The sequence below is a fragment of the Myotis yumanensis genome, unplaced genomic scaffold (assembly GCF_028538775.1).
Source record: "Myotis yumanensis isolate MYYU_CA2020_CCGP unplaced genomic scaffold, mMyoYum1.0.hap1 SCAF_23, whole genome shotgun sequence".
Classification (NCBI taxonomy): domain Eukaryota; kingdom Metazoa; phylum Chordata; class Mammalia; order Chiroptera; family Vespertilionidae; genus Myotis; species Myotis yumanensis.
Genome location: NW_027223774.1, coordinates 14,029,767 through 14,042,152, shown reverse-complemented (window position 1 = coordinate 14,042,152; position 12,386 = coordinate 14,029,767). Strand labels below are relative to the sequence as shown.

Below are 12,386 nucleotides of genomic sequence, written 5' to 3'. Positions count from 1 at the left end.
AACCGGTTTGGCTCAGTGGATGGAGCATCGGCCTGCGGACTAAAGGGTCCCAGGTTTGATTCCAGTCAAGGGCTTGCACCTTGGTTGCGACTACATCCCCAGTGGGGGGGGGGAGGGGGGGTGCAGGAGGCAGCTGAATCGATGTTTCTCTCTCATCGATGTTTCTAACTCTCTATCCCTCTCCCTTCCTCTCTGTAAAAAAATCAATAAAATATATTTCTAAGAAAAATTAAGACAAAACTGTATACTAGTGATTCTTAATCTGGAGCAATGATTCCTCCAGTGAACACCTGGACACATTTTGGTGTCATAACTTGAGGACGGCTCCTGGTATCTCGCATGTAGAAAGTAAGGATTCTGCTAACCATCCTACAACGCACAGGACAGTCCCACAATGAAGAGTTATCTGGCCAAATACGTCAGTAGAGTCAAGGATGAAAAATCAGGCTGTACTCAAAGCTGTACCAGACTAATAGTACAATGTGGGTGCCAGTATTTATAAGCTATACGATAAAGAAACAAAACTTAAAATCTCCAGTAGAAATTTTACAGTCATAAGATAAAAAATCCCAAGCAGAGTCTGAGCAAAGTTACTAAAGAAAAAGTAAAGATGACCAGTAAATATATAAAAATATGATGCACTTATTAATTATCATATAAGTGCAAATAACCAAAATAAATTGTATTTTACTGATCAGATTACCAATGATTTCAACACATTTGTTGGCCCCGACCAGGTAGTTCAGTTGGTTAGAGCATCGTCCTGATATGCCAAGGTTGTGGGTTTGATTCCTGGTCAAAGCACTGACAAGACTCAACCAGTGGGGTGCAGGGTGGGGGCCCGAGGTGGAGCTGACCCGTGGCCTGGAAGACCCTGGCTGAATTGTGGACCAACCACGAAGCCCTTCCCTGCTCGCTGGAAACCCTGAACTCCGTGCCCCCCAAGCCCTGGCCCCCCGGAATGTTCAAAAATGAGTATGTGGGGGTGTGGGGGGGGCAATGGGAGGGGTAAAGACACATATGGTTTCTTGTACTTCAGATTTACATACCCCTGGGACAGACTTCTCCACTGAATTGCTGTAAGATACACAGAACTGCTTTCAATGCTGCCCCTCTCCCGTGAGACTGGTTATGGGATTGAGGTCATCTGTGTGTGGTGTTGTAGGAGGCGGTGACGTTCAAGGATGTGGCTGTGGTCTTCACGGAGGAGGAGCTGGCGCTGCTGGACCCGTCCCAGAGGAAGCTGTACCGAGACGTGATGCTGGAGAACTTCCGGAACCTGGTCTCAGCGGGTGAGGACAGGCGCTCTGTGACTGAACTTGAGCCCCCTGCGCTGTTTGTGTCCTTTGATGTGTGGGGCTTTGGAGCTCTGTAGCTGGTTGCCAGTTTTCTTTTCTTTTTTTAAAGTGTTTTTAAAAAATATATTTTTATTGATTTCAGAGAGGAAGGGAGAGAGAGAGAGAGAGAGAAACATCAGTGCTGAGAGAGAATTATTGATCGGCTGCCTCCTGCATGTCCCCCAGTGGACATCGAGCCTGCAACCTGGGCACGTGCCCTTGACCGGAATCGAACCCGGGACCCTTCAGTCCGCAGGCCAATGCTCTATTCACTGAGCCAAACTGGCTAAGGTGCTAGTTCTCTAAGCAGTGTGAGACACAGCAATGGCATCTTTCTGGTCTTCCTCCCCCAGCTAACGTGTGTTTTGTAAATGAGGTAAAAATTGGCAGTGCGACTGTTAACATGTTTTTGGCCTTTCTCAAATTGTGATCATGTCCAATTAGTGGGTCATGACACCCATCTAGGAAATTGAACCAGCACTTTTGTTAATCCGAGGATATTTTTCCATTGATTTTTAGAGAGAGTAGAAGTGAGGGGAGAGACAGAGAGAGAGAAACATCGATGTGAGAGAGACACATCGATTGATTGCCTCCCACACTCGCCCAGACCAGGGCTGGGGATCCATCCAGCAACTGAAGTACGTGCCCTTATCCGGAATCGTTCAGTCCCAGGGCCGACGCTTTACCCACTGAGCCAAACTGGCTAGGGCTGAACCAGCACTTTTTAGTGAAATAAAATAGGGTAGAAAATATCAGAGCCCCTGGCAGTCACTGCACACGGCAGTGAAATCTGCAGCCTGTGCCGAGAATGGGGTGAGAAATGGTGGAGAGGGTGTGATGAAGATAGACTTTTTTTTACATTTTAACTGTTTTATAGAGATGTAATTTACATACACATACCCTACGTATCATACAGTTCACCCATTTACAGTATATAGTTCAGCAGTTTTTAGTATATTCAAAAATTAATGTTTTCCCCTCAGTAGTTTATACTTAACGTCTACATGTCCTGGGCTTTTTGCATAAAATGCATTTTCTCTGGCAGGCCATAATTAACAGTTCGGAAAACATGAATTTTGTCGATCTGAAGGTGATACAGTGAGAAGTCACATTTTTTACTAATTTTGGCCTTTAATGTATTTATTTTAAATGTTTGTCCCTTGCCTTTTCACAGGGCATCTGTCCTTCACAGCAGGTGTTAGCTCCCGGTTAGAGAGAGAAGAAAAGCTTTGCATGATGAGGACAGCGACCCAGGGCCACAGCTCCTCAGGTAAGAGCCGTGGGACTCAGCCTGTCCTGCTTCTATTTTTTTTTTTTTTTTTTAAAGGACCAAATACGTTTGTATTAGGGGCAGGATTATGTTTTTAAAGGTGACAAAACACTCACACTCCCAAGGAGCCAAATTAACATTAGTAGGTTAATTCAAGCTAAGAGTCACACCACACCACCTGGAAACAGCCTGGGTTTAAACTCTGCCCTGCTTCTATTTTAAAAATATATTTTTATTCATTTCAGAGAGGAAGGGAGAGTGAGAGAGAGATAGACACATCAAACGTCAATGATGAGAGAGAATCATTGATCGGCTGCCTCCTGCACGCCCCCTACTGGGGATCGAGCCCACAACCCGGGCCTGTGCTCTTGACCAGAATTGAATCTGGGACCCTTCAGTCTGCAGGCCGATGGTTCTATCCACTGAGCCAGACAGGCTAGGGCTGTCCTGCTTCTTGTCACCTCCACCAGTGAGACGCTGGTCTGAGCCACCTGTCGCCTCCACCACCGTGGTGCTGGTCTGAGTCAGGGCCTCGTCTGTGGATCGCTGCAGCAGTCTGTATGGCTCTCACTCTTCTGTTTTGCTCTTTTACAATGAGTTCTCTACTCCAAGTGATTTTATGAGTGTTTGTCAGATCTTGTCGGTCCTCTGCTCAAAATCTCTACTAGCTTCTTATCTGATTCAAAGTAAAATCCAGGTACTTAAAGTGGCTTATAGTGTCCCGCATGGCTCTGTCTCCCCCCCCTTCACCCCCCGCCCCCCGCCATCCCTCTATGAACGTGACCTGTCACTGTCCCCTTTGTCATCTGCTCCTTCCGGTTTGGGCTCTGTGCTGTGCCAAGCGTGCTCCCGCCTCGTCACCCTCTTCTTGTTCTTTCTGTCAGGAGCACTGTTTCCCTCGTCATTCTCCCAGCCCCTCCCTTACCTCACATAGGACTTTTCCCAAATGTTAACCTTAGAAGAGAGGCCTCCATGACCCCTCTGTGCATAATACCTTCTGCCTCCACTCCCTTCCCCTACCCTGTCTTAGTTGGTGTCTAAGCACTTACCTTATTAACATATATTTTTATTTATCGTACTGTAGGCCATTGGAATACAGTCTCGGGAGCAGAGAAATTCTGTTTTCTTTATTGCTTTATCCTCACTATATAGAGCAGAGTTAGAAGAAGGCAGGTGTGCTATAAATATTTATCAAATATATCAAATATATGAATGAGTTAATGATGGTTACATAGACCATTTTCCATTCATCTCTGAGATCCTTAAAGTGTGGTAATAAAAAATGTGTGCCCAGCCCTAACTGGTTTGGCTCAATGGCTAGAGCATCGGCCTGCGGACTGAAGGGTCCTGGGTTCGATTCCAGTCAAGGGCATGTACCTTGGTTGCGGGCTCATCCCCAGTAGGGGATGTGCAGGAGGCAGCTGATCGATGTTTCTCTCTCATCGATGTTTCTAGCTCTCTATCCCTCTCCCTTCCTCTCTGTGAAAAAAATCAATAAAATACATTAAAAAAAAAAAAAAAATGTGCCCTGGTCAGTGTGGCTTATGGTTGGAATGTCATCCATGCACCGAAGAGTCACGGGCCCAGGGAACATACCCGGTTGTGGGTTCGAACCACGGGAGGCAACTAATCAATGTTTCTCTTTCACATCGATGTTTTTCTCTTTCTCTCCCCCTCTCCCTAAAAAAATTAAACAAAAACATATCCTCGGGTGAGGATTTTTAAAAAAACAACTGTGATGAAGGTATAGTCTAGAACAGTTTTTCCCCTTGACAGGTGTCTAATTTTATTAGGTGCTTTTGGGTATAGATAGAAAAGCTTAGCTTTTCATTTGTAACCAACTTGATTATCATTTCCCCCCTGTGGTTTTCCTGCAGCCTTTAGTAGTGAATCATACTGTCTTGGTAAAGAACTGCTTTTTCGAATGAAGATTCTTAATAGCCATTTTATACAGAGATGCCTTTACTGCTTACAAAGCACCTCTGATATTTTCCTATTGTGTTAATTTTCATCAAAAGCTACTAAATTCCTTTCAAGTTCACTACCTCCTGCCTTCAGCTTGAAAACCATTGTTGTGGTCCATATGGAAAATGTATCTCTACCCATCATTTTGAGAGCCTGCTTTCACAGACATTATTCCTGGGGCTCTAAATATTGACTGCTACTTGAAAAAGGAAATATCTTGCACACACAGAAAGGAAATACGTACAAAAACCAAAGAAAGCCAACAGTGCATAGGCCCCATGGCCACTTTTATCCTTGATGATTCTAGATCAGCCGTGGGCAAACTAAAAAAAAAAAGACCGTACCCTTTTATGTAATGATGTTTACTTTGAATTTATATTAGTTCACACAAACACTCCATCCATGCTTTTGTTCCGGCCCTCCGGTCCAGTTTAAGAACCCATTGTGGCCCTCGAGTCAAAAAGTTTGCCCACCCCTGCTCTAGATCTAGAGAGAGAGGAAGGGAAAGGGAGAGAGAGAGAAACATCCACGCGAGAAACATCAGTCAGTTGCCTCCCGTATGTGCCCCAACCAGGGATGGGACCTGCAACCTGGGTATGTGCCCTCACCCAGAATTGAACCTGAGTCCCTTTATGCATGGGATGCTGCTCTAATCACTGGGCAACACTGGCCTGGGCGAGAGAGTGATGTATATTTTTACTGTAAACTGGCACATAGGCAGCTAACCAAAAAGTAAAAAGAAGGGACGCACACCAACCACTCCAAAATTCTGGGTCTTGCATTATTTCCCCCCCTCTTTTTATGAAACATAAAAGAACTGAATCAAAAGGATTTTGAGTTTCTACTTCACTTCTCTTAACATTTCTCCCACACTCCTCAAATTTGGGTGGATTTTCTCCTGTAAGAACTCTCTGATGATGAGGAAGATATGACCTAAAATTTTATGACTAAAATTCTTACATGATGTATCATATTTGTATGATTTCTCTCTACTGTGGACTCTCTGATGGGCTTGAAGACTTCAGCCTTTACCCACCCCACCCCCGATGTCCTCCTGAAGGATATTTCCCAGCAGGAGGTGAAGGAAACTCTGTGCTTACACTCTGAACTTCAGACACGTGGATGTATAAGGATTTTTCTCCCAAACGTGTCTTTCCAACCAGCTCAGTGTCTCAAAGGCTCTGAACATTGGAGTAAACTTCCAATAAAATAATTCAAAGCAAAGGTTTTCAACGTTGCCTGGGGACATCCTCTGCTAATGTGTCTGGAAGGGTTTCCCTAGACATCCTGAGCATTTTGGTCGGATGTGCATACAGTAGGCAGAAGAGAAGGCTTTTGGTAAGGTGCAGCTTCATCATCAAAGTATTTTTCTTTTTTCCAAAACAGATTTGTAAAAAACGGTATTTGTTGTGCTCTGTATAAACCTTTTATACTAAATAAATATCAAACTACATTCTTCTCAAAGATGTGACTAGTGTTTCTGAGGCCTCTTCCATATGTATCATGCACAGTGAAACCATTTTGCAAAAGCAGTGACTTAAGCAGCCAATCCTAATGGTTCATTAAAGCATTTCCCTTTTTTTAGCTAAAAATCATAGGGTTCTTTCTGCTTTTGTGTAAAGTTTGTATAGCTAGCATTGTAAAATACGGATACCTTTTATTTATTTATTTATTTATTTATTTATTTATTTATTTTAAATATATTTTATTGATTTATTACAGAAAGGAAGGGAGAGAGATAGAGAGCTAGAAATATCGATGAGAGAGAAACATCGATCAGCTGCCTCCTGCACATCTCCTACTGGGGAGGTGCCCGCAACCCAGGTACATGCCCTTGACCGGAATCGAACCCGGGACCTTTCAGTCCGCAGGCCGACGCTCTAGCCACTGAGCAAAACCGGTTTCGGCTCGAATACCTTTTAAAAAACAGAAGTGAAGTAGAAACTCAGAATCCTTTTGATTCAGTTCTTTTATGTTTCATAAAAAGAGGGGGGGAAATAATGCAAGACCCAGAATTTTGGAGTGGTTGGTGTGCGTCCCTTCTTTTTACTTTTTGATTAGCTGCCTATGTGCCAGTTGATGATGTAGCTGAGCTGTTTATGCTGCCACCGCTGCCCATATCCATGTGATGCTGCAGGAACCACAACTGCAGCTGCCCGGGACTGCATAAAGCTTCCTACTCCAGCGAGGTTGATAACAGCAGCATGTCGAGCAGATACGGCCTGTTCTGGACCCATAGAGCCTTGTTCAGAGCCCTACTCCCCTGGCTGCTGCAGAATAGAAGTAGGTTGCTGGGGTAGTTGAGTTGTCGAGGAAGTATTTTTCTTGCTCTGCAGCTACCACATTTCTAACTTGTGGCTCACTTTTGAAACTTAATACAATGCCTAAATGTGTCTTGTTAGAGAGTAATCAATGGGAGCCCGGTGGACCATCTCTTGGTTCCCAGAGTCATGTAAATCAGAGAACATGATACACGATAATAAAAATGGAGCTTTCTCCTGGTTCCATAAAGCCTCAGGGTGTTGGCCTGCGTTTATGTATAACCTTGACATTTCTGAACAAAAGCATCCACATGCCCATCTCCAAATTCTCTTTATTCTTTTAGGAGACAAGAGTCTACGTAACATGGAGGTTATTCAAGAAATTGGATTAAGGGACCTGCCCCATGAAGAGTTTTTCTACTCACAAATCTGGCAACAGGCTACCAAGGGTTTAACCAGATGTCAAGATTCCACAGTAAACATTCAAGGAACTGGCTCTCTGTTGGAAAAACAAGGTGATGTGCTCTATAAATATGAGGAATTCGGTAAGGGCTTTAATCAGAGTAATCAGAGTTCACATCTTCAGGTTCACCACAGAGTCCATAATGGAGAAAAACGCCACAAAGGAGAGATGTGCGAGAAAGGTGTTATTCAGGACTCTTGTCCTAAAATTAATAAGACGACCCATGCGGGAGAGAAGCCCTGTAAATGTGAAAAATGTGAAAATGCCTTCCACCGGTTTTCAAGTCTTCAAGCCCATCAGAGAGTCCACAGTAGAGAGAAATACAAATATGATACATGTAAGAATTTTAGTCAGAGGTCATATCTTCCTCATCATCAGAGAGTTCTTACGGGAGAAAAGCCACACAAATTTGAGGAGTGTGGGAGAAATGTTAAGCAAAGCTCACATTGTCAAACTTCTCTGATAACCCACGCATCAGAGAAACCCTATAAATGTAAGGAGTGTGGGGTGGGCTTCAGTCAGAGTGCACATCTTCAAGTCCATCAGAGAGTTCACATGGGAGAGAAACCTTACAAATGCGAAGAGTGTGGGAAGGGCTTCCGTTGGCATTCACGACTGCAGGCTCATCAGCGAATGCACACAGGTGAGAAGCCATACAAATGCGATGCATGTGGCAAGGGTTTTAAGCATAGCTCACACCTTAACATTCATTGTAGAATCCACACAGGAGAGAAACCCTATAAATGTGAGGAGTGTGGGAAAGGCTTCAGTGCAGGCTCACACCTTCAAGTCCATCAGAGAGTCCACACTGGAGAGAAACCATACAAATGTGAGGGGTGTGGGAAGGGCTTCGGTCAGGCCTCAAATCTTCTGGACCATCAAAAAGGCCATACTGGTGAGAAACCCTATCAGTGTGATGCCTGCGGGAAAGGCTTCAGTCGGCGTTCAGAACTGAAGGCTCACTGTAGAATCCACACAGGAGAGAAACCCTATAAATGCGAGGAGTGTGGGAAGGGCTTCAGTCAGCCCTCAAATCTTCTGTCCCATCAAAGAGGCCACACTGGAGAAAAACCATACAAATGCGGTACATGTGGGAAAGGCTTCAGTCGGAGTTCAGAACTGAAGGTTCACTGTAGAATCCACACAGGAGAGAAACCCTATAAATGTGAGAATTGTGGGAAGGCCTTCAGTCAGTCTTCAAGTCTTCATGTGCATCATCAAAGAGTCCACACGGGAGAGAAACCGTATCAGTGTGCAGAGTGTGGGAAGGGCTTCAGTGTAAGGTCACAGCTTCATCTCCATCAGAAAGTCCATACTGGAGAGAAACCATATAAATGTGAGAAGTGTGGGAAGGTCTTTAGTAGGAGCTCATACCTTCAAGCCCATCAGAGAGTCCACACTGGAGAAAAGCCGTACAAATGTGAGGAGTGTGGGAAGGTATTCAGTTGGAGCTCAAGTCTTACAAAACATCAGCGAGTTCATGTTGACGATGAGGGTGATAAAGACTTTCCCTCATCAGAGAACTCATACAGGAAAGAAGTTCAGTAAAATGACATGTTTTCATACCTCAGAATGGGTGCTAAAATAGTCCAATGATCAGCCCTGTTATAGAAAGCAAAACATTCGTTTGAAAGAGTCAGTACTTCAGCCAGAGCTCAACATGTCACAATGGTTGGGTGACCACATCAGAGAAGCCTTGTGAGAGCGGAGACATAAGGACTTTATGCAGAACCTTGACAGTTAGTAAATATTAAAAAGAAGAGAGGCTTAGAAAGGATGGGTCCTGATCTGAAGTTAACCAACAACACTAAGATGAAATGCTAGAAACTCCCCTAGCATGGGTGGGGAACATCCGGCCTGTGGGCTGGATAAGGCCCACAAAATCTTTTGGTCTGGCCCTGTTTGACCAAAAATAGCAGGCTAATTTTTAAATTGATAATTTATATGGCCCATGAATGATACTATAAATATCCAAATGGCCCTTGGCAGAAAAAAGGTTCCCCACCCTTGCCCTAGAGTATAAGTGTGAAGAGGGTAACAACTTTGTTGACTGCCAAATCTACTCTGCCTTTTCAGTGCTTAACACATTGTGGGTGTTCACTATATTTTTCCCATTGATTTTCTAGAGAAAATGTAAGGAAAAGAAGGAGAGAGAGAGAGATTGATGTGAGAGAGACATGTCAATTGGTTGCCTCCCACACGTGGAACCTGTAATCCAGGTTTGACCAGAAATCAAACCTGAGACCCTTCAGTTCAAAGGCTGGCGCTCAAATCACTGAGACACACAAGCCAGGGCCAGTAATTGCTAATGCATAAAAGAGAGAACAGCCATATTTGAAATTTCTATTCAGTTCATCTCTAAATATTTATATAAACTTATACTTAAAAGAGGAATTCTGCAAGGCTTAAAGCACATTTAAATTAGACACATGGGCACATTTACAAACCTGCAGGTCCTGTGAACTAGTGTTTATCAAACTGAGGGTTGCAAACTATTAGTAGGTCCAGAAACCTATTCAGCTGTTATGACCAGCACTTTTGTATGCTAACAATTGAAATTTGCATGCATATTATAATTTGAAGTAAAAATCTCAAGTTTAGGGAGGAACCAAGATGGCGGCATCGGGACAGGAACATGAGGGTGGCTTTCTCGCAGAGGTACTTGCAGCGATCATTGTTCCTGCATGGGGCTGTGGGACACAGAGACCCGGGGACCTCTCCGAGGCAGGGCTGACTGGCAGCCATTGCTGTTTGCTCTGCCCTGATGATTCCCTGAGACTCCGCCCCACCCAATTTACAACCCCACCCAAGCTGTGAGCAGAGGTTTTTGCATATGAATGGCCTGTTCTTTTAGGATCTAAAACCTAACAAACTGCTGCTGGCTCAAAGAGCGCCAAAACTTCCAAAAGAAGGACTAAGGCTGGACAGCAGCCTGCATTGCTTCATAGCTGGGCCTCACCTGGGCACTTCCAAACCCCAAACAGAGAGGAGGAACCTGCAGATCTCTCTGTAGCTCCTGCTGGGTGGCCTCAGGCAGTGGCTGACTGCAAAGCTCCTTGGAGATCCAGGAGCCAGTGTACCCAATGGTCAGGGTGAGACCATACCAGATTGCAACTCTTCACATCCATGGCTGACACACTCAAGGGACAGACTCAGTGAGCATCAAAGCCCCACTGAAGCAAGTCCTGCCCCATAAGGGTGTCTCCAGCAAAGAAGTTCTCCCACTGTAGACACAGCTGGGCCTCCCAGTTAATTGGCCTGGAGGTCAATTCCTCCCAATGATATCAACAGCAATCAAGGCTTAACTACAACAGTACTGTGCACACAGCCCACAAAGGGGTGCACCAAGAGTGTCCACCTCAGGTAATTAGAGAGGCTGAGCCACTGGGCCCTATAGGACACCTACCACACAAAGCCACTCTATCAACACAGGGAAGCAGCCAAAATGCAGAGACAAAGAAACATGTCACAAATGAAAGAAATGAAGGAAAACAAACTAATGGATATAGAGTTCAAAACCATGGTTATAAGGTTATTCAAGAATCTTCTAGAAACCTCCAAGAAATTTAGTGAGACCCTCAAGGATATGAAAAGGACCAATTAGAAATTAAGCATACACTGACTGAAATAAAGAATATACAGAGATCCAACAGCAGACTAGAGGATCCCAAGAATCAAGTCAAAGGTTTGAAATATGAAGAAGCACAAAACACCCAACCGGAAAAGAAAAAAGAATCCAAAAATATGAAAATAGTGTAAGGAGCCTCTGGTACAACTTCAAGCGTACCAACATCCGAATTATGGGGGTGCCAGAAGAGAGAGAGCAAGATATTGAAAACCTATTTGAAGAAATAATGACAGAAAACTTCCCCTACCTGGTGAAAGAAATAGACTTACAAGTCCAGGAAGCACAGAGAACCCAAAACAAGAGGCATCCAAAAAGAACCACACCAAGACAATCATAATTAAAATGTCAAGGGCAAAAGACAAGAGAGAATCTTAAAAGCAGCAAGAGAAAAACAGTCAGTTACCTACAAAGGAGTACCCATACGACTGTCAGCTGATTTCTCAACAGAAACTATGCAGGCCAGAAGGGAGTGGCAAGAAATATTCAAAGTGATAAATAGCACAAACCTGCAACCAAGATTACTCTACCCAGCAAAGCTATCATGTAGAATTGAAGGTCAGATAAAGAGCTTCACAAATAAGAAAAAGCTAAAGAAGTTCATCACCACCAAACCAGTATTATATGAAATGCTGAAGGGTATTCTTTAAGAAGAGGAAGAAGAAGAAAAAGGTAAAGATAAAAATTATGAACAAGTACATACCTATCAACAAGTGAATCTAAAAATCAAGTGAATAAAAAATCTGATGAACAGAGTAAACTGGTGAATATAATAGAGTCGGGGGCATAGAAAGGGAGTGGACTGACAATTTTCAGGGGAAGAGGATGTGGGAGGGTGTGCGGGAAGAGACTGGACAAAAATCGTACACCTATGGACGAGGACAGTGCAGGGGGTAAGGGCAGAGGGTGGGATGGGAACCGGGTGGAGGGGAGCTGTGGGGGGGAGGGGGAAGAGGAACAACTGTAATAATCTGAACAATACAGATTTATTTTTTTAAAATATCAAGTTTATAGTTATGACTTTTGACAAAGGTGTACACTTGTGTTATCTCCAAGGCCAATCCTATATAATAAAAGTGTACTATGCAAATCGACCGAACAGTGAAATGACTGGTCACTATGATGCACACTGACCATCAGGGGACAGACGCTCAATGCGGGACCTGCCCCCTCATGGTCACGGTGCTACCCCCTGAGCACTGCTCAGCCAGAAGCCGGGCTCACAGCTGGCAAGCGCAGGCTGGTGAGCACAGGCTGGCGAGCACAGTGGCAGTGGCAGGAGCCTCTCCCACATCCACTGCAGGTGGGTGGTAAGGAGCGAGAGCCCCAGACTGTGAGAGAGATGTCTGAAGCCGGCAGATGGACATCCCCCAAAGGGACCTACTGCGAGAGGGTGCAGGCCGGGCTGAGGGACCGCCCTCCCCCTCAGTGCACAAATCTCACTCGTGCACCAGGCCTCTAGTGT

At 44.5% G+C, this 12,386-nt stretch overlaps 1 protein-coding gene across 1 annotated transcript in view; it reads left to right on the top strand.

The window, feature by feature from the left end:
* The window catches only part of LOC138999702 (zinc finger protein 283-like), a 45,326-nt gene extending 33,524 nt beyond the window's left edge, over positions 1-11,802 (top strand). Inside the window, exons 6-8 of the mRNA XM_070401905.1 lie at positions 1,166-1,292; positions 2,512-2,607; positions 7,178-11,802. Of these exons, the coding sequence (XP_070258006.1) occupies positions 1,166-1,292; positions 2,512-2,607; positions 7,178-8,844 (1,890 nt within the window). The 3' untranslated portion in view covers positions 8,845-11,802. The remainder of the gene's footprint in view (positions 1-1,165; positions 1,293-2,511; positions 2,608-7,177) is intronic.
* The last annotated feature ends 584 nt before the right edge of the window (positions 11,803-12,386 follow it).